This window comes from Montipora capricornis, chromosome 13, assembly GCF_036669925.1.
Source record: "Montipora capricornis isolate CH-2021 chromosome 13, ASM3666992v2, whole genome shotgun sequence".
In the NCBI taxonomy this organism is placed as follows: Eukaryota; Metazoa; Cnidaria; class Anthozoa; order Scleractinia; family Acroporidae; genus Montipora; species Montipora capricornis.
The window spans coordinates 38,890,117-38,912,616 of NC_090895.1; the positions used below are offsets into that span (position 1 = coordinate 38,890,117).

At 38.6% G+C, this 22,500-nt stretch overlaps 2 protein-coding genes and 1 long non-coding RNA gene across 3 annotated transcripts in view; 1 reads left to right on the forward strand and 2 right to left on the reverse strand.

Annotated features, from left to right (window-relative positions):
- The window catches only part of LOC138029712 (alpha-1A adrenergic receptor-like), a 22,391-nt gene extending 20,901 nt beyond the window's left edge, over nt 1-1,490 (reverse strand). The window contains exon 1 of the mRNA XM_068877465.1: nt 1,454-1,490. The gene's annotated coding sequence lies outside the window, so the exon portion shown is untranslated. The remainder of the gene's footprint in view (nt 1-1,453) is intronic.
- Nucleotides 1,491-6,744: 5,254 nt separating this feature from the next.
- Nucleotides 6,745-22,500, reverse strand: part of LOC138028268 (borealin-like) — a 17,948-nt gene continuing 2,192 nt past the window's right edge. Inside the window, exons 4-14 of the mRNA XM_068875743.1 lie at nt 22,245-22,282; nt 21,448-21,512; nt 20,632-20,681; nt 18,958-19,004; nt 17,963-18,016; nt 17,073-17,188; nt 11,238-11,339; nt 11,111-11,158; nt 10,133-10,220; nt 9,108-9,197; nt 6,745-8,019 (exon numbers count right to left, since the gene is read on the reverse strand). Of these exons, the coding sequence (XP_068731844.1) occupies nt 7,969-8,019; nt 9,108-9,197; nt 10,133-10,220; nt 11,111-11,158; nt 11,238-11,339; nt 17,073-17,188; nt 17,963-18,016; nt 18,958-19,004; nt 20,632-20,681; nt 21,448-21,512; nt 22,245-22,282 (749 nt within the window). The 3' untranslated portion in view covers nt 6,745-7,968. The remainder of the gene's footprint in view (nt 8,020-9,107; nt 9,198-10,132; nt 10,221-11,110; nt 11,159-11,237; nt 11,340-17,072; nt 17,189-17,962; nt 18,017-18,957; nt 19,005-20,631; nt 20,682-21,447; nt 21,513-22,244; nt 22,283-22,500) is intronic.
- LOC138028271 (uncharacterized) overlaps nt 16,843-22,500 on the forward strand; it is a 6,057-nt gene continuing 399 nt past the window's right edge. The window contains exons 1-4 of the long non-coding RNA XR_011127605.1: nt 16,843-16,980; nt 18,843-18,934; nt 20,076-20,161; nt 20,838-20,909. This is a non-coding gene — a long non-coding RNA (uncharacterized lncRNA). The remainder of the gene's footprint in view (nt 16,981-18,842; nt 18,935-20,075; nt 20,162-20,837; nt 20,910-22,500) is intronic.

Sequence of the window (22,500 nt, forward strand, 5' to 3'; positions counted from 1 at the left end):
CGAGTTGTGGTGTGATATCATTTTACAATGATAGTTTTATGATTTATTTTCAATGGCCAGCTGCCGTTGTTGTGAAATTTCAACGCGGCGGTGTAAGTTAATTTGAATCAATGAATATTGTCTTCAATCTAGCTTCAGGGATTCCAAGAGGAAACGACCTCGCACAGATTCCGGCGTATTCAAGCCAGCTATGCCTCTCATTCAATTAATTTGTTGGCTTTTTGTAAAAAATTCTTTAACAAGAATAAACAATATGTTGGGGGGCTGTTGAAACTTTGTACCGTCACGAAATACATGATATGTTTTCTTATCCTAAATTTTACCTCAGCTTATTTCAGTCTGTGAAATGTGAACTGATGCAGCCGTGTGGTATCAAATCCGCTCGTTTTAATTTGTCTTTAACCCTTTCAGCCCCGATAGTGCCAAATGGCACTTATAGATTTTACTCTGTCTAACGCCAGACGATTTTACTCGTCAATGGGGAACCCCTCGGGGCTTAAAGGGTTAAGCTAACAGCATGAAGAAACTATGTCCCCGTTTAACCCTTTCAGCCCCGATAGTGCCAAATGGCACTTATAGATTTTACTCTGTCTAACGCCAGACGATTTTACTCGTCAATGGGGAACCCCTCGGGGCTTAAAGGGTTAATAACGCTGAAATTTTTCATAAAACAAAAGCTCAGTGAAATAATAAGAGTTTTGTTTCGCTGCTTCAATTAAATTTCGTTTTGAGCTCAGAATCTGAAGGAAAGAGTATCAATCTTTCTCCTTTAGTACAATGCTAAGAACCATTAAAGTTTTAAGAGTTTCCTTTTATCGATTAAAAGGATTTGATCTCCATGACATTTCGTGCCAGCCTAAAAAGATCGGAAAGATCAAATTTGCAAACACCCTAATCCAAAAATAAACCTCTGTCACCTCTAGACTGTTGGAGCCGGGAAAAGTTTTATTGAAACGGGCGATTGGCGTTCGATTCTCGGGTGGTCTTCAAATCAAATTCGAGTGCTATGATAATTCAATTTCTGGCGGTTTGAATCCTTAATTTAACCAAGCCTTTCCTTATCTTAATGAAAAGCAAGGCAATCTAGTGTCCTTAGACTAAGTTTTTCCTATCTCGTTAGAATGATCTTCTGCTATATCGAGAAACGCTTTGGTGGTATCCGAGTTCAGACTAGCGTTTTTATTTTATCGGAACTTTTCTGCTACCTGTTCATCTTATTGTTCGCAGTATGTACAGCACAATAAGAACTTTTTAAGGCGTCTAAAAAATTGGAACTTTGGAGCGTAAAAAAGAGTATTTGGACGTTTGTTTCACTTCGCGTGTACTTAAACTTGACGAAAAACTAGGTTTTAAGTCAAAATACTAAAGTTTTGGTTTTGGACGACGAAATAAATGTTATAAATTAAGAAAAATGCTTGGTTTAGAAAAGCTTAAAAGTTCGTTCCTCACATACCTTTAAGAGGGTCTAAGTTCACTCTACCGAGTTTCACCGTCTAACTCAATCCAACGAAAACAGGATCTGAAGCCTTGACTGGCCGAGAATAGATATTGTTCATCTTAGGTTTTCCTTATTTGGTGATTGGCATTACATTATACAACGTATTCTGTTTGGCTTGTGAGCATCAGCTACCACAATACTGGCTATATGAAACAAATTGCTAGACCCCCTCAGATCGTCATTTATGGAAACATTAATAACAAAGGCTAAAAATAGGCACACAGTTGTGTGGGTTGAAAATTGACTGCCAGATGAGACATTCTATTACCACATTTCTTCAAACTTTGCGTAAAAACTGATAACCCTTAAAATGTTATCACGAGGTTTGAAAAATTGATACCCCAAACTTATTTTTTATTATTATTTTTTTAAGGCAATATTTGTGGTTAATTTAAAGCTTCGCGGAATATCTTTCAGACCATAGTTAATGTGTTCAGACAAAAAACAAAATTTTATCGAGCTGATTTCCCTTCGGTTTAGAAAAGGGCAGACTTTTTCTTCTTGACTCAAAAAAGTTAGCACTGGGTTGGTTTGAAATAATCACGGAAATAATTTTGCTATGTGCTTTCAACTGCAAACTTGAACTGTTGTCTTAATTTCGGAGATTAAAGAGAAGCCCGGTTTCTAAAGTCCAGAGCAAATTGAGTTTTTCTGTGACAGGGGACAAAATTGGCAAAAACAAATTGAGTTTTTCTGTGACAGGGGACAGAATTGGCAAAAACATTTTAAAATCTTAAATAACTTACGTATTACCGCAAAAGCAGCTTGCATGCTCGCAAGACCAATCAAATTTGACATATTGGGTAAAGAGATAAACCGCTATCGATCAAGGTCACCACCACACATGCTTCAAGACTGCAGCCAGCACGAGATGTTAATCTGACCGCGTGCAGAGTGCACGCGGTGAACTCTTTCAGTCCTCCGTGGAATCATTTTATTTTCTCCAATCATATCTGAGATATTTTATCTATATGACGATTTGTTTGGTATGAACGCTGTTGAAATATAGAGATAGCAAGACGGTCGGGATTAGCTGCTGTAGTTTCCACGCCGTCCTCAAATGACCTACATTTGGTAATTTCGCATTCCTTTGTTACTCCGCAGAGGACGGAAAAGAAAATGTATTTAAAGCATACCACACAAGAAGCACAATTTTTCATTTTGATAATAGTTTTCATATCTCGTAAAAATAACAACTTGAACCATCATTTGAATTTTAGCGGTACTTCAAACGCGTCGTTTGACGAGTTTGGCCATGCGATGAGTCCCTTGGCATCATACAGATCATAGTTACCTATGTTGGCATGGACAAAAATATACGGTACGTCAGGCTAACCACGCCAAAAATATGCCTTGGTTAAGAAACTGAAATCCAAATTCAAATTACACTAAAGTACGTTGCGATGACAGAATCATTGGGACCACGTTTATATGAGCAAGACAATCCAACATGGCATAACCGGTTTATGGTCCGATATGAACATCAAATTCCTACCGGAAGATGTGAACTCCTCAAAACTTTGACAGATTTGAAATTTAGGAACGGGGACCTCTCGGCCACCGAGCCTCAACATAACTTCGTCGCCAGAAGATCGTAACAATCAAGATCTAAACTTTTATAGGCCGTTTTTGGTGGACTTCGAAATTTTTGAAGTGTTTTACTTTATCGTCATGTTGTCACATTCTCTACCAAATATTTACTTCTGTCATTTTTTGGGGACACTGAAAAACGCAGACTGCAGACTGTGCAGACCGTCTGTAAAATGAAAATTCGGTTAGCCTGAATTAGGCCTAAATAACATTCAGGTTAGCCTGATTAGGCCTAAATAACATTCAGGATAGCCTGTTTACGGTTAGCTCTCAATAATAGTGAGGGTGACCGCCATATTTTACCCTTGATCTGCACGGTCTGCACAGTCTGCAGTCTGCGTTTTGAGGTGACCGCATTTTTTGCTCAAAAAGAAAAGCCATGAATCAAAGATCTAAAACGACTGTACTCTCAAGGTACTAAGTCACCTTAAGGTGGCTACAAACCTTTCCGGCAGTTTAATACTGGTGGTAATTAAAAAGTGTAAGCTTTGCATTTGACTTGGGTCGGTCGGACGACGGTAACAAGGAGGAAAAAAAACAGAGAATGGCCTTTCCTAGCTTTTCCTCGTTTCTGTTTTGTTTTGATTTCCTTATAAATGAGCTAACGGACGATTGTAGGTGTGAACTAACTAAGAGAGTATTTTCTTAGTTATCAAACCTGTGAAATATAATTTGTCTTGTCTGGCAATCACAGCCAAGTTTCGATGCATGTGTGGGCTACCTTGTTGTTAAGCGTGATTTATTGCGGGAATACAGTGTTTTACGCCAGACAAGACACATTTAATGCAATATCCCACCCACGTTAGATACGTTAATAAAGAGACTAAGAGTTGGTAATTTGAAAGCATGTTCTAACTAAGACGGCGGTTTTATCCGTCAATCACTTTACTTCTATAACTTTATAGAAGAAACGTCAGTTGGCTTGACGATAAACGATACGATTCCCTGTTCTTGTTTCCTTCTCTTTTTTCGACAACGGCCGGGACGACATTCATATGCAAGAACTGACCAAAATGAAATTGCACGGTTTTTTAAACATCAACCGGCCCTAGATTCTGGTAATTGCAGACAACAAGCTGCTTCAGGTCAGAAAATGAGAAAATTTGCTCACTCTACCTCACTATTATTATTAATTATAGCTGTGCTCTGTTTAGATAAACGTCACTAGATTCCCGTCTTCCGGCAGCTACACCTTTTTTTATACAAACCTTTCTTATGAGACGTCTAGGCTGAGTTTAGATAAAATTTTAAGAACATATACTAAACCATGTATCCAAGCCGAGAGCCTCAGTTAAGAAAGTCGACTTTATTTTATTCATTTTGGTTTTTGCGAGTACACAATGAAACCTCTATTAAACGGCCACCTTCGGGGTATCGGCTAGTAACCGCTTAATGGAGGTTCGTCAGAAATTAGCATAATCTTACGTAAAAACGTCACTTTATTCCAAAACAAACGCCTTTGAAGGCTTCTGACAACTTTCGCACAAGAGAAAGCTCTGATACCGAACAAAAATACCGTACTATTCGAAAAAAATTACAAATTCTCCTCAAATTGTTGAGATGAGGTTCTCCCAATTTAACATGAACAATCTTAACTATGGCGTAAACTGAGTTGCATGATTTTACAACCGGAAAAGGCGGCAATGTCCGTAAATGAAACGTTGCATTATGGGTCCATAGTTAATTTTAAAAATCCTTTCAAGGAAGTCTGTCGCTGAAAAGCGAAACTAAGGCGCTTTCCTTTTGTCAGAACTGGCCGGTGAGACCGGTCAGTTTGCAAGGAAAATGCAACAATTTGATGGAACACTTGAATGACCTCTCAGTGAATGATAATCCCTCGTATCGGCTCTGGAGGAGTATATATATCATCCTCGAAGTGTGTTAACTTGAAAACGTTGTGGAGTTAGCCCCAAATGCCCGGTCTGGCCGGTCAGTTCTGTCAAATGGAAAGCATCCTTAAGTGTATTAAACTAGGTGGAAACAATAGGAGAACTCTCATGCATCGGGACGGCCAAAAGGTGGCCGTGGACGCTTTATAGACGAGTTCACGCTCTTGATTGCATCATGGGTAATCAGGGAAACATGGCGGGAAATTCAAAGGATTTTCACTCACGTGATCAACAGCCATGTTTTTCAACGAAAACAAAAGAAGACGTTAGCATAATAATAGCTTTCAAATCCCGGAGGATTGGATCGGGACACCAACATGGACGCCATTTTATTGTTTGGGGACACCAACATGGCGGCCGTGACGTCACGTGAAATCCAAGAATTGAAATTCAAAGCAAAATATGCTATGCATGACTCTACTTTATAGACTTTCGCCTTCATAAACTAAACAAGTTCATGTTCACAACTGAGATAAACTAGAGTTGGTATCCGTTCTTTGGAATTCCTAAATATTGCTATTTTGTTTCCATATATTCTCCGTAATTTTGTGCCTTTGGAATTACAGGAAATGTATGACAGAAACTCTTTTTAATAAAATGATTTCTACAATAGCCATTCTCTCCAAATAAATTCTGCCGCACCTTTGAGCGCATATCTTCTGTTTTGGAAAATGAAAAACCCAAAATTGCATGTCATGAGTACTTTTCATCGTTTTGAACTTCCTTACAAACCTTTGAATTTCTTCTCTCCATCTTGCCCTAATTACCTACGATGCACTCAAGAGAGTGAACTCGTCCCCCATGATAGAGGTTTGATTTACAATATTATTCTACATTTATTTCGGGACTTTCATTACTGGCCGCTTAATAGCGGGTGGCCGCTTAATGGTGGTTTCACTGTAGCATAAAAGGAAAGAAAGGAAAGAAACTTTATTTTAAAAGGAACTTTATTTAAGTATCTAGTCGTTATGGCGCTGGATCACTAATTGGGGATACTGTAAACTGAAATTAACAATTAATGCAAATCAAGTCAAATGTTAACCTACGCGTAGGCACACGACCCTTGCAATTCTTCCTTAGGTTTACACGCAACCAAGCTATTTCCTTCTCAAGTTGACACGCGACCAATCTAAATCTTTTAAGGTCGACACGCGAATGATACGAACCCTTTCACGTCTGCACGCGATTAATACGAACACATTTTAAGCCGACACGGGACCAATCCAAACCCTTTTTTCGTCGATACACGACCAATTCAGACCCTTTTAAAGTTGAGATTCTCTCGGTTGAGATTTTCATGTTTTATTAAGAAAAATATTTTGGTCGGTTTGCTCGACAAACCTTTCTAACTGTGTTCTGAATTGATTTAAAATGGCACAGAAAAGGCGAGCAGCGTCTGGTGTAGTTGTTTTAGAAAGGTTAAAAATACTGGGGGTATGTCTCAAGGCTGCTACAGATAATATGTATAGATGATATTTAAACAAGGCAAAGTCTAGTATCACTATTCTAAGGATTAGCGATTTAAGCCTGAAACACTAAGAGCCGGTTTACAAAATTTTGTCGCATGAGACAACGACGGGCCTACGACATGACTTACGATTGTCGCAGCGTTTTAAAACATGTTCTAAAATGCTACGACATTTTTTCTGACGCACACAACAATCGTAAATCATGTCGTGGGCCTGTCGTAAGCCGTTGTCGCATGCGACAAAAATCGTACCGTGTAAATCGGCCCTAACAAATGTTTGTTTGGGAAAATAGCAACCGTTTCAACTTCGCAACAGACCATTTTATTTTTGAGGGGGCAATTACGAGGAAAAAATACACGAATAAGCACAGGAAAAGTATTCAAGCAAGCCTCACTTTTTTTCTGGAGATTTAAACCATAAGAATGAAAAGAAGAAAAAAAAAGGAGAAGGTTGTGTTCGGAAAAAAATATTCTCACGAACGGAACAACGTATACTAAGAAAAAAAAATCATACGCAAAAGGTAATTATCTGGCGGGAACAAGGGAAGTTTTTGTTCCTCCTTTTAAACGGCTTTTTGGAGAACCTCCTTCTTCCCTCGGAAGGAAGAGGGGGGTGGGGGGGAGGGGGCACAGAAGCCGGGCGGTGTAGCAAAATTCCGTTTCGAAAATGGTCGTTGCCATTTGGACGACACTTAGAACAATTTTCACTGTTGAGTTTGTCATTTGCAAGAACTTTATTAAAAAAATGGGTGGACGATATCGAACTCGGTTCAGTGGTTGAAGAGCAAAGGCACTTAACTACTAGACTATCGAGATAACCGCTCCAAGCAATTCAATTTTTAAAGTATTTAAATGAAGGTAACCCAAAAGCCTGGTTCAAGCGTACGACGCATGCGCAAACGCAAGGAAATACACGTGTGAACTACCTCATCGCAAATGTAAACGCAAACGCAGGAAATGAAAAATTCTCCATTTTCTTGCGTTTGCATTTCACACGTGTGAACCGGGGAACGCAACGCAAACGCAAGGTAAAAAAAAAAACAACACACACGCACACAGGTTCATTCTTGTCCACCATCTTGGAACGGAAGAGGACTTGAATTGCCCCTGCGTGTCTTACTTTTCCTTGCGTTTGTCTGGAGTTTGGGGAAAGAGAGTTTGCATTTGCATTTGCGTCGTACGTATGAACCAGTATAACAATTCATTAGAAGCTAACCGCGAATAAAAATGGGTGCTTAGACTTAAATCAGTAGATAAAACAATGACCTTTAGTTGCAATTTCAACCACTTTAGGTCCAATTTCTGACGAAAGGCTTAGTTACTAACAATGGCATCGACCGTCACAAATGGCAACGACCGTTTACTAAACGGAAATTAGCGGCGGCGTATACGCCAAACGATTTGTAAGTGTGACCATTCTAGTGAAAGCTATTGAACAGTACTTTCCTATGGTGCTATTTTTAAAATTTAAACAAGGTATAAAAAAAACTGGAAGTCCATCACAGTTCCTTCATGGGAACTCTTCATTTCTTGTGCACTGGATTTGGAAGAACAAGCAACTGAGCCAGTTTTTGCTGAAAGAAAAAAAGGGAAGTGATTTGTGCATAAGCATTGTTTGGTAACTGAGGTATACACGAAGGAAAATGATCTTTTATCGTCTGAACGCGCTCGAGCAGCTTGCAAGGAACAATTTTGTCAATTTTTTTGCGTTGCCGGCATATAATAGAGAGTTTAAGAAACGGCTACGGCAACGAAAACGATACTTCAAACTATAACGTCGCACTATCGCAATAATTTCGTGATTATTGCATCTTGTTGACGGTTAACAGTGCGCACGAAGTATTCAATAGAGAATAAAAGATTCACTGCTGCACTCTAACGTTGTCATCAAAACCTCACATAACTGTTTGCAGTGTACGGCAAGGAAATTTACGCGAGGATGACGCGATATTGCTGGCGTCAGATTGAAGTTTCTCGCATTTTTGTCTGGCGTTTTTCTCGTGTTTTGACTTAATTTTGACTCTCTGCCTTTTTGTTATTGTAAAAAACAAATTGATGTCAGTTTTTCATTTGTCTGTCCTGTTATTGACAATGAATTTCCTCATAACATTTTCAAAGTAGTCTGCGGATCCACTCGGCGATCCACAGCTACTTTGACAATGTTATGACGAAATTCGCGATCAATAACAGGACATCAATTTGTTAAATGTCATTGCTTTCCGGGGTTGTCGTTCCCGTAGCCGTCGCCATATCTAAAACTGCTTAATGAATGATGGTAGTGAAAACGACGAAACCGAATGAACTTTATAAATGTGGCGCGTAAGTTTCTTTTTAGCCAATCAATGAGCGAAGTGTTCTAGTCGACATAAGGGAGCTTAAGCATGCGCGTTTTTTTAGACGCGGGCGGCAACGGGAAGAGAAAATTTCGCGTGCCAGGACATTGGTGTCTCCCAGGTTTTTATACTAATCATCTCTAATGGAGAAAAGAAACTTGACAATGAAATGTGGTTGTGTGAAGACCAGTTAAAAGGGAAAACAGGTCACTTCAGGTTGTCGTCCGCGTCTCAAAAACGCGCGTGCTTAAGCTCCCTATAACTAAATGAAAGCAGACGCAAATTGATTTTCGTTACTCGATATAAATCAATCTGAACTGCCAACTAACCTGGAGCAATTCAACGTTTCTTCTCGCTGCATCATCCAGCACAGCAGGTTGTGAAGGGCTCAGGTGCGAGGCAGTGTTAAGATGGTAGGTCTGCAAAGAATAATTCGTAGGTAAAAGAGAAAATTTGAGAAATTAAGCAACTTTTTAGTGATTTCATAACCACATTTTCCTGGGATGGGCCATTTCACACGACGGCCAAGGCAAGGTACTTGAAAGTGACCCACATAAAATCACTGGTTGTAGCGCGCTAGCACAAAATAAAAATTCAGTGCAACGCACAATGCAGCTCCGAAAGTGCTGTTCTTTGAACAAATGGGTAATCTGGACCTCAAACGATGTGCGCTCCATGTGGTACTCATCAGTGACACCCAAGACGGAGTACAAGAATGACAGAGCATACGCCGTCTGGGACGGTGCCAATCGAATTGAGGCGAGGGAGTGGATAAGTACATGTAAAAACAGTAAAAGAAGGCGGCGATGTTAATCGCGACGAGCTGCCGCTAGATCATCAATCGAGGACAGGAAAAAGAAGAATAGACAACCAAGTACGCGCCTTTGAGATGGGAAATGCGTCATCACGTCCTCAACTATAAATACCATTCATTACAAATTGAATGTGATCATGAATGTTTGTTCACTCAGGTCACTCAAGAGAGACTGCAGATAGTGCAGGGCAATAGGTGGGAAGACAAAGGACGGATAACGTCTTGCTTGGAATGCAGAAATCTGTCATATCTAGCACATTGAACGGTTATTCAAGTTTCTTTTTCATAATGTTTTAATAGTTGATAGAGTGCATTTTTCCTTTACAAAGCTTGAGGTAATCGACAATAGTTTAGGATCAAAGCTGACATTGTGCACGCCATAGGGGCTTCAGTATCTCTGCTTCAACTTGAGGAGGCATTCTCAAGTTTGTACTGCCGATAATAATAATAATAATAATAATAATAATAATAATAATAACAACAACAACAACAACAACAACAACAATAATAATAATAATAATAATAATATGGCATTATTACCTTTCCGTTTCCGAGAGGTATAAGAACTTCAGCATCTGTAGTCAAAGGTCCATGGTTGACGATTGGTGAGCCACTTAAAGACATTATTCTAAATGACAAAAAAAAAACCAAATAAATAAAATGAAAATTCAAAGAGCTCTACTGATTAAAGCATGCGTATATGCATTTGCATTTGCAGCTTGAGTAGCACATTTTAGGACAAGTAACCATTTATTTCCTACAGCTCGACATTAGGGACTTTAAGATCTACGACGGCGCCGAAACCGTCACCTCAGAATAGAACTTTGCAATATCGTAAGCTTTTCACAATTAGTCCATCTCGTTCATGTCGTACGTCGTACGCGGTTCTAAATTGAAAACAGAAAATGAATGGTTCTCTGTTGCAATTGCATGCTCACATTGTCATCAAAACCTAAAATTTGGTGATTTCACGTCGTCGTTAAGCAGAGTAACGCAAAGATATGAGCTAAAATCTGTACCGCACGTGCAGCACGATTATTTATGCTCTTTTAACCAATGATATCGTTGTTTTCTGGCTTTGTCGTCGACGTCGTCGTCGTAGATTATTGGGGACTTAACGATCTACGACGCGGTCGTCAACGAGAATGCCACGAAACAACGATATGATTGGTTAAAAGAGGAAAAGTAATCGTGCCGCACGTGCGCACGCATTTTAGCAAATATTCTTGCAGTACTTTGCACAGCGACGACGTGAAAGCACCAAATTTGAGGTTTTGACGACAACGCGAGCGCACAAATGTGAATTTATAATTCTCTATTTTTACTCTGAAACCGCTTGTACCAATTTATTTTTTAGGATACTTCGCCCACATTGCACGACGCGAACGAGATGGCCTAACCGCGAGAAACTTACGATAGTGCAAACTTCTATTTTGAGGTGACGTTTTCGTTGACGTCGCCGTTGTAGATCGTAAAGTCCCTACTAGGGGCTTTCAGCGTCACCGAAGTCTGCTTTACCTTTCTCCAGCTTTGGGTTCCCGAAGAAGAGCAGGCGTCAGCGGTAATCTGAACATAAAGATTAATCGGAATGTTACAAATTATGATATCAAAATTATGTCAGAAAGTAAATAAATTTCCGACTCACCGGGGATCAAACTTTGGTGTAACAATGGGGGTGTGGCCGTAAGCCACTGCCCCTCGACCAGCTGCCGGAGTTACAAATTGTGCTTTCGATTGCACTCGTTTGCTGTAAACAGAATGATAACCAAGCCTTTAGTTAATCAATCGTTGCATGTTGTCCTTCTGTAGCATTTTGTAAAAACTTTAACTTCAAGTGAGGCCTATAGCTACTGTTATTTCTTACGGTAGCTATAGGCCCCACTTGATGTTTAAGTTTTTTCAAGCCTTTAGTCTCTGCTTTTATTAACTTTATTAGTCAGTCATTGACAATTTAATGCAGCGAATGCTGAACAAAACGTATATGGGCCGATTTACACGATACGATTTTGTCGCATGCGACAAGCTCACGACAGGCCTACGACATGACTTACGATTGCCGCAGCGTTTTAAAACATGTTTTAAAATGCTACGACATTTTTTCTGACGTACACAACAATCGTAAATCATGTCGTGGGCCTGTTGTGAGCTTGTCGCATGCAACAAAATCGTATCGTGTAAATCGGCCCTATGAAAGTTTCTGGGTAGATGTACTTGAACTGCGGAGCGAATCATGTTGAGATTTCAGACTACCGTAGATATGAACGTCATACTTATGCAGTAATGAGAGGAAACCCTGACCCATTACTAACAACAACAATGAATCTTTATTTACTTCTTTGTGTCTTCTTTATTATTATTTACTATTTTATTTACCATGACTTCTACGATACTCTGTTGCCAAGCTCTGCCCATTAGGCTATCAAGTTTTCACCTGTATTGCTGAAGTAATGTATTCAAAAATCCGGTTTACGCCTGAATTTTCTAGAGTTTCCCTTAGGGCCGGTTTACACGGTACAGTATGATTTTTGTCGCATGTGACTGGCTTACGACAGGCCTAAAACTCGTTTACGATTGTCGTGTACGTAAAAAAAATGTCGTAGCATTTTCAAGCATGTTTTAAAACGCTGCGACAGTCGTAAGTCATGTCGTATGCCTGTCGTAAGCTTGTCGCTTGGGCCAAAAATCGTACCGTGTAAATCGGCCCTTCCAAGGTAGTTATTGCGTTCAAAAATAGACTAGACCCTCCGTGAGGGTACACTGGGTTGCCTGTGGTACGTGCAGCGTTCCACGCATTTTTTTTCAAGTTGGGGGGGGGGGGGGGGGGTCACTCAGAAGTCATACCAAAAGTCATACCACTCGATGTATAAAATCTTTCAAGTGGGATCATTTTGATATTTTCAGTAGCGAAGGGCAAAACTGACTATCATTGTAAAATAAAAGAGACCTTCTTTATTCAAGAACTTGAGCCAGCTTTCAACGTCAACGTCGGAAGTGAAATGCTGATGCTTTATTAATCTTTTCTGTTTTTATTAATATTATAATTATTATTATTATATATTTTACTGTTAAGTATTTGCTTAATCTAGGTTCCAGTCCCCTCATCCGCTTTGTTAAAAATAAATAGCTGTTTTAAATTTCAACGATTACTTTTGAAAATGTATGTAGAGCACATACGAAACGTCAAGTCATAGTTAAAATGAACAAGTTCAATATGTTTATCACTGCTGTTTGTGTCTTCTTTTTGATCATACCAGAAGTCATACCAGCAGAGGCCCTTTGGCTCACAGGTCCTCACACGTTCGTACGACGAAACAGATCCTTTTCTGAGGTTAAAAACCTGGCTACCGGCCTATTAATTAATCATTTGTCAGAAAGAAGAAATTCCTGTCCTCTTTAAAAAAAATTGACACGCATTGCTTACGTGTGGTAGTGAAGTAACACAGCGATTTATTCCATAATGTCAACTGAGCTGTGTGTTGTCTTCCAGGAGATTCAAGTTGTCCTTGCGTAATCTGTAGCTCTAACAGTGCACGATATTGTTTTGGTATTGTGTATCATTGTAGTGCCATGGTAGGAGTCTTCGGTAAATAGCCTGAGAAGACATGTGGTTACTAGCAAAGTACTGAGCCCAGAAAGATTGAAGAAAATAAATGGGAAGTGAAAAACATTGTCTTCTGGGATGACATGTTGACAGTTGTCTTTGCGTAATATGTAGGTCTAACATTACACGATATTGTTTTGGTATTGTCTATCATTGTAGCGCCATGGTAGAAGTCTTAGATAAATAGCCCCTTGAGAAGACATGTGGTTACTAGCAAAGTACTGAACCCAGAGAGACTGAAGAAAATAAAAGGGAATCGAGAAACATTGGCTTCTGGGCTGACATGTTGATCATGCAACTTCTTTCCACCACAAGTGTAAGCGTGCACTGACAGCATCTGCAGCTTTGTAAACAAAAGTTGAAAGCTGAGCGAGCTAAGAAATATACCACTCAGTAACAGAAGCATAGGACCGAAAATTCTATTTTAATGCTATCAAATGCGAACCAAGCAAGATACAGATTTTGTTAGCTTGCTTTATGCAAAACAAATATTGAAGTAAAAGTAAATAAATATGGATACACAATTTTTAAGAAGAGCAGAAGGAAGTTCCAGGACGGTCGATCAAGCATAAAATATTTTGCCATCGGTAACAAAATCTACGACATGAAAACAACATTAATTTTGAACCACGAATATAAAAAGTTACCATCAGCGGAAAACAGTTTGGGAGATTTTAGTTGTTTTGTTGTAATTGTACAAGTCTGGCTGCACCGAGTAAATCGCACACCGAATTCAGCGGGCGCAGTGATCAAGTTACCGCGGCATGTTTACTCGCGAAACAGTGAAGGATCTGTATCAAATGATGCCAAGCTACCGGGTTTTTGTTTTTGTTAGTTTTCTTTTTCTTTCGATTGTTATAAATTTTGTCAAGAAATGTGCAAATTCAACAGAAAGATCACAATCGCCCAACTCTCAGAGGTTGACCATTGTTTCTGGAAAATCAAAAATTTACTCTCCAAGACAAGGTTATTTATCACCAGGTAATTCCATCGTTTTGGTAATAGCAGCTACTTTATTATTCATCAGCATCACAATCTTTTGCCGATTTTGGGGGTCATTTTGTTGAAACTCAAGCACGCTTCCAACAGACCTGTTTATTTTCGTGACTTATGCGTTACCACAAAAATTCTCCCCGTATCACATTTCAGCACATGTATGCAAATTTGCTAAGCTCGAAAATTACACAACACGATAAATTTACAAAAGCTGGAAATTTCACTGAAATATTTTCCACCGAAACATTTCTTGAAACAAGCAACATATTTGCTATAAGAGGCAAGAAACCCTTCCTATTTCAGTTGCGTGCGTGCAAGCGAAACACACAATCACAAAGCATACGCAATTAAATAAATTTCTGACAGTTCACATTCAACCCTTTTCGAAAGAACCTTGACCGTAAATAATAAACCACAAAAGAGACAACAAGCTTTCATTCAAGTAATTTTTCACTGCCACATTTCCATTTTTTTTTAACCTTTGCAGAGTTGAGTACAAAATGAATGTTACTTGCCAGACAAACAGGCAAACTTTAAATAGATGCGACTGCAGTAAACACTGTGAGACACACAACAGAGATCACAGATCTACTTGTGGTGTTCGATTCCTTCTCTGTCTTTGTTGAACCCGAAAGTTACCAGAGAAATTTCCATTTGGTTTCAGTGTTGTACGTAACACCACCTTGGCGAAATATTAGAAGTACAGCATATTTTGATTTCGGCTCGACGGGCGAAAGATTCACGCTGTCGAAGTCCATTGCTCGTCGCTTTTTTAAGATTCCAGATCTTTATGTTTCACCGCCTGTCTTGACGTTCCATTCCTGAGCTCCATGTGGGTATATTTTCTTTAAAGATGTACTAAAAAGCCATTCGCGTTACAATGACTTTCGACGCCATTACAGGTTGATTGTGCAGAGCAAACTACGCATTACCCCAGCCCCCTCAAACCTAACAAAATACGCACAGAAGACTCTATGCACAAAGACACCACTAAGCAGGGGAGTGACAGGCAAGACTTTTCCCGACACGGAAAAAAATAACAAACTAGATGCTTCTGTGAAGCATACACTGGCTTGCCTGTGATACGTGCTACAGAAAATCAGAAGGCACTGAATTGTGTGGTATTGAAATACAGCATTCCAGTCTCTGAAGAATAACAAATAAAAGAGAAGCGAGAAACATTGGCTTCTGGGCTGACATGTTGATAACTTTCAAGTTCCCTCACAACTTCTTTTCACCACAAGTGTGCCCTATGAGCATCCGAAAACTTTGTAATACTAAACTTCACCGAAGTCAAGCCCTGTTTCGCGGGGTTAGTGTTGGGATGGGAGACCAAAACAATAAACCCCTCATAAAAAACAGAAACATCTGACCGAAAATACTATTAACGCTAACAAATGCGAACTCAGCAAGGTACAGATTCTGGTAGCTTGCTTTATGCAAAACAAATATTGATGAAAAAGCAAATAAATATTGAAACACAGTTTTCAGAAAGAGCAGAAGGAAGTTCCAAGGACGGTCGATCGAGAATAAAATATTAACGACATGAAAACAACATTAATTTTGAACCGTGAATATAGAATATAAAAAGTTACGATCAGCGACAAACATTTTGGGAGATTTTTGCTACGTTCAAGTAAATTGCAAAATCGAAAGTGACATGGCCGGAATTCAGCGGGCGCCGTGATTAAGTTACCGCGGCATGGTTACTCGCCAAACAGTGAAGCATCTGTGTCAAATGATGGCAAGATACCGGGTTTTTGTAAGTTTCTTTTTCTGTCAAGTGTTATTAAGTTTGACAATGAAATGAGCGAAGTCAAAACAAAGATCACAATCGCTCAACTCTTGTTTATGCAAAGTCAAAATTTACTCTCCAAGACGCGTACGACGTTATTTATCACCAGGTAATTCCATCATTTTGGAAATAGCAGCTACTTTATTATTCATCTGCGTCACAAGTTTTCACTGATTTTGGGCCTCATTTTGTTGAAACTCAAGCACGCTTCCAACAGGCCTGTGAACCCTTCCTACTTACAGAGCAATACTAAAAAACTTCTCCCATATCACATTTGAACCTTACGCTCGAAAATTCAATACACAACATGATATCATAATCCACAAAGCCAGAAAATACCACAGAATCCTTTTCCAGCGAAAATTTTATTGAAACAAACAACATATTTGCTCTTAGAGGTGAAAACCTCTTCCTATTTCATTGCGTGCGTGAAGACAAGAAACTCAATTATGTCAAATTACCATGTACTTCAGGTAAATACTGCTCACTTTGATTTCGTCTCGACGGGCGATAGATTGTTGTCGAAGTCCAGTACTCGTCGCTTTTGAGATTCATGCCTAGTTTATCCAACTGACTTTCCATTATTGAGCTCCATAAGGGTATATTTTGTTTAAGGATCCACTAAAACGCCATTCGCGTTGCATGACTTTCGACGCCATTGCAGGCTAAGTTGATGATTCTACTGTGTCCACCAGAGAAATCTACGCATTTCCACTACCCTCTCGATCCTAAGAAAATACGCTCAGAAGGGTCTATGTACAAAGGCACCACTCACCCGGGGAGTAACAGGGAAGACTTTTACCGACACGGAAAAAAATACTAAAACGGAAATCTACCTATTTTCCGACTGGGTTCCCATAGGGCAACCCAGTAAAAAACCCACGAAATGAAACCGGGATTCCGACTGGGTTTGGCAACCCAGTAAAAACTCAATTCCCAATGTTGGGTATCTCGTGGTACCTGGTTGTCCTGTGCATACTGACGCTCGTGCACGTGGTGAGTTAATTTGCAACAACACGCGTTCATAACTTCACAACGTTAATAACAATGATCTCAAATCTTAACACGAAGCGACAGTGCTCTTGTACCTTGTTCTCTTTCCAGTAGATGTTGGTGGCAATTGGGATACATCAGTTTCCTTTGTTTTCCGTGATTTCAACGATCTTGTGCCTTTATCAGCTATACTTGGAGAAGCATCCTTTCTCTGAAAAGCAACAACAGAGTCATTGAATGACTGAATGCATGTAAAATGACCAGTTATCGTTCCAGTTGAACTAAATCCCTCTGAAAAACATCACAATAGAATATTTTAGAAGTTAAGTTTATTTTTATCAGAAAACTATAACGTAACTAGTGCTATCCAGGTCCCTAATGTGATCCTCTGTGACCTCAGCAAGCATTCTTTCCGATTGCCCTTTGATTTAACTGAACAGTAAAGTTTTTAAAAAAGTAATGGAAAGTTTTGTTAATGGCAATTTTTTGGTATCAGCCCTCTGGGGGAAGAGCAGCGAGTAAGTGTCAGCTGAAGTGTTGATGCACAAATGAAAACAAATGTGAATGGTGATATGTGTATTAACACACTTTTCATGTAATTTGTCTGTTTAATGCCAGAAGAATAGGCTAGTTTCGAATTGTGCAGCAACAAAAGAACGGAGTCGAGGTTCAGGGGAATAATTAGCATTTTGTTTTGTTCAAAACAAAGGAAAATGCAAATTATTCCCCTGAACCTCGACTCTGTTCTTTTGTTGCTGCACAATTCGAAACTAGCCCATTAAGTCGTCAATGGGGAACCTTTTCAGAGTAAAAGAGCTATACCAATATCTGTTCAAAAGCTATGCTCCCTTTAACGCTGTAGTCAGTGACAGCAATTGTATTAGTCAATGAGGAATCCCTTGCAATTGAGACCAAGAAATAACATCTTTGTCCATTTTAAAAAAACATGCTCCCTTTGAGAAGAGACCATATAAAATACATGTACCTTTCTTGATCGTAAAGATCTAACAGCAGTGGTTTGTTCTTCTGTGTTATCTTCCTGTAGAACAAAAATTAATGAAACTTTGAAAAAGCATGCATGAATCCAAACCCTTCTCCTTAACTCAACAACTGTTCAAATGAGGTTAAATGCAATAATTTAACAGAGTTAACAACTTGGAGAGGGTGCAGTCAGTTGTCAGTGAATTTGTTATATTTGCGCATATGACAGATTCGTCATGCTTTGGGTTGTAGAGCTAGGAGCCTTTTGTGTGGAGCGTAAAGTGGTTTTTTTGCCCCTCCTCTCCCCCCACCCCTTCCCATCTACTTTCCACTGTTTATCAGTGTGATTGGTGCCAATATTCTCTGCTGCATGGGGGCTCATGGCTAGGTTGTCAGGTTTTGCCAGCCATGGGTATAGTATCCATCTTGGTGCAGCTGCCAACAGACCACTTTCATAAATGGCGACCAACTTTACATTCTTTTGTATTTATGTTAATTAGACCTACTGCCCTCATTTAAAAACAAATATTCTTTTGAAATTTGCTTGTCGTAGCGAGGTTAGTAGGGCTTATTAGCATTAAAACAAAAGAATAATTTATTTGGCCGCCATTATGAAAGAGGTCTATAGTGGATGCTCCAGGATGTCTTGGGCATCGAACCTCCACTTAGCGACAAAAGTAACAGTGTCCTTTAAATCCAACTTTTCAAGGAGACATAAACAGCACCCCTCTATCTGTCTTGATCAAGCATGCTCAACATCAGCAATTTACAGACTGTCAGATAATTTAATCCTGTTTTGTTGACCATAGCATGTCATGGGTTTCAATAAGCACATACACCTGACGAAAAGCATCTGCTAATTCATTTTTTCCCCTAAATTGCAGTTATTATTAAAGACTTGGAGAAAATGTTGACTGCCTACTGCAAAGCAAGAGAATCCTAATTATGATGTTGGCAAAAATCACAGAGATACAGTGTAAGTGAACTTTTGATACTTACAATAAATTTAACAGTTGCAGGTTGATCACCATTCTTTCCTTTAGACCCTGTACAAAACAAATTTAGTACCAGATCACTACATTATTTGATTGACAAAAAAAAAAAAACTTAATGAGTCATACAGTATCTTACAAATCAATTTTATGATAAAAACTAACGATAAGAGCTGGGTCATGACACTTCGATCTCTCAGAGGTCATTTTCAAGTGCGAGTAAAAATACATAAAACAGCGTGATATTATGTTTCTAAGAGTTCAAAATTTAATAGTTTAAAAACATTAATACTTTAAACATTACATGTATTGTCATGAATGCTACATGTATTTCAAATGCAACGAAATATGTAACATAAGTGATAAAATAATTATTATTTTTTGGTGACGTAAGAAAGGGATTCATAAAACAATAAAAAACTGATCTAAACAAAGTGTAATTTTGCACAGATTGAATCACACTGTTTGTTTGGAGTCAGTTTCAGTTCTTTAATAAAAAACGTTTCAAAAATAAGGCAATCAAAATACACTTTCTTAAAATTTTAAAACTTTTTGTGATGTCATCCACTTCCATATCATGTTACCCTCTGAGATGGTTTCTGCCTGCCAATCCTTTGCGTTCTTCAATCCATTGATGTGGGTGTTGGCAATACAATGTACATTGTGTACACCACACATTGTTGATTCACAAGGGAGGGAGCTTGTCTCATAGTTGTGTTGCCCTTTTAAGATCAGAAATCCGCAAACGCAGTACGCAAACAGCTTGGAGACCTCAGTTCAAAAGATCAATGCAGATATTAGCCTGGTGTACACAAGTCAATTAAAGTCGAAGGACAAAATCAAAGTGAGAGAAGACAAGCTCTTCCTTGAGAATCAGCAATGTGTGGTGTATTATTTTAAGAGTTACCTGTGTGATAAAACTTTTTGTGTTACTTTTACAGTGTATTTCTTCAGAACTGTAGACTTGTCAGCTTTATATACACTCTGAACTTAATGAGGACTAGGCGGAGTTGTTGAAATGTTGTTCACTTTAACTGCTTATTTTCAATTTTGAATTGTATTTTAAACATAATTTAAAGTGCTAACTACATGTACAGTCAAAAACTCAATTCTTGTCTCCTTCAGATTTTGAAAGTTTGATTGCTTAACATTTGACAAGCAAATCTTGTCAATGAGCTTTGATTTTTACCCAAAGGATGTTTACTTTGAGTGTAAGTTTGGAACTACTTATGTCCTAAACTGATCGATTGAACCTCAGAGGGTTGGATCTTGGGAAAAGTGATGTTATTTACTCACTAGCTTAAAATTTCAGTGTGTAAACACAGCTTATATCTGCAAAACACAAGTTTAAAAGTCTGAAAGCTCAAAACTCCCATGCTGCACATTGATTCAGCCGCGTACACAAGCATTGCATTCTTAAACAAGTGGGTCTTTGATGTAATTTTCTCCTTGATCCAGCTCTCTCAAGATTTTGAAGTTAGTAATAGTAATAAACAGATGTCTTTTTTTAAATCAAGGCTTAAAACTTGAGTCACTTACTCTTTAGTTAACATACAGTAGTTTTGAAATCCATCGAAGAAAAATAAAAATTGATTTTTTGGTCACAGTAGCACTTTAAAGTTCTCTTTAGTTAATGATTTAAATGTTACAGGGCAACATGGAATGAGGAAAGTAATCTAACCGGCAACAGGAGTCTTTGATGGCAAGTTTCCTACATCTGTTAGTGGACCCCTGGAAAAATATAGTTAAACTTTGAAACATTTTTAAAGTGTGTCTAGAGAGTGCAGGTCAATTATTACAAATTTACCATAAATCTTGTGCCATGGACATTTCAGTCCTTAATAGTTTGCAAAAGTCAGTCTTTTCATTACATTGACTTTGTTCTAGGGGTCTACTGTCTTGCAACAGTTCTTGTAAATACCGTAGGCCTTATCATGGTTTTGGAAGCCATCTTGACAGGTAGGCAAACATGTCCAAAATATGAAACAATGTTTCTATGGGATTTGCATTAACATACAATGTAACTCGAGAAAACCTTGAATGTAGAAAATAATTATGTGAATGGTAAACTTTAAGTTGCTAACCAAAGGATAACTATGTGACACTGACAAAATTTGAGGATCCTGCCTGCACTAGAATTTGCCCACTAAAAGTTTAAATTTCCCTTACAGTTGTCTTTACATTTAATTAATTCCCACAGACACACGTCTGACTGAGCGTAAACTTCCAGCAATTGTATGGCAAAATTTAAAATTCTGCCTAAGTTTATCAAGCCAAGCCCAAGAACAAACTCAGTGTACAATGTACACTGTATATAGCATTCAGTGACTCAGTCTGATCAGTCCAGCAATAATAATGCTTATTGAACCTGGGCCACATGGTAGTCAAGAGGTTATATAATTATACAGCTGTGGCTCGATCTATAATTAGCAAAGAAGGCAACATGTAAGTTTGTTTTGTATAGAACCTTGCAATAACATACAGGCAGTTACTGTACCTGTTGACTACATCAGATGAAGGATTTAAAATTGATCTGGTCATTTCACTAACAAAGTCGGATGCCTTTAAAAGAGTAAATACAATTTCACATAGTTTAGATGTTCGATTCACGTCACTTAAAGTAACAAGAAGCTGTGTAATACTAGCTACATGTACAACAATTTACACCAATGCACTGGCATTGAACTGGTTGTCCTTGCAATGGTATTTACTTATCAACTCAACTTGGATGGTAATAGACCTCTTTACAGTTGTGTGCTTAGTTACCTGGCCTTTAAATGAAAGTGAGGCTGGTGTTGACCTTGTTATGATACAGACCTCACTGCTTTTGTCATGTAAATTCGTACACAAAACATCATTAACATAAGAAAAGGAGGGAGGGCTGTATAATAACAAAGTCAACACCAGCCTCACTTTTATTTAAAGGCCAGGTAACTAAGCACACAACTGTAAAATGATCTATTACATGTAAGTACCGGTAGTGGTACATGTACTTCTCTAAAGGGGACATTGTTTTTGAACGGAGGAAGAGGTTGTTAACCCATTGACTCCTGAACTGCCCTGAACTGATGAGTAAAAGCATCTGGTGTTAGTGCAGTAGAGTAAAATCTAGTAACACAATCTATTTGGGGTTAAAACCTTCTTGACCAAATGAACTAGGCAGCCTAGTCTGTGTAACCTACTTTTGTTTCAATTATGAAAAATTATTTATTATCAATGAAAAAAAGTATTATTATAATTAATAATATTGCTGTTATTAAAATCTTAATCTAGATGAAAAGCTGTACAATGTACCTCACTTAAAGCATTGTCATTTACTTCGCCACCTTGAACTAAAACAAGAAAGAGCATTTGACTAAATGAGACAAAACCTCAAAGAGCTTAAGGCTGTTGGGTCTGAAAAAATCAAACATGATACATCCTGTGTTGTTGGGTTTGAAACACAATGCCCCATCTTTTTCTCTTTTTACTTGGAATACTGATAATATAGTAATTATTATTTACATGTATCATTAGTTGCAAAATGGCCGGCAGGTACAAAACACAGGTC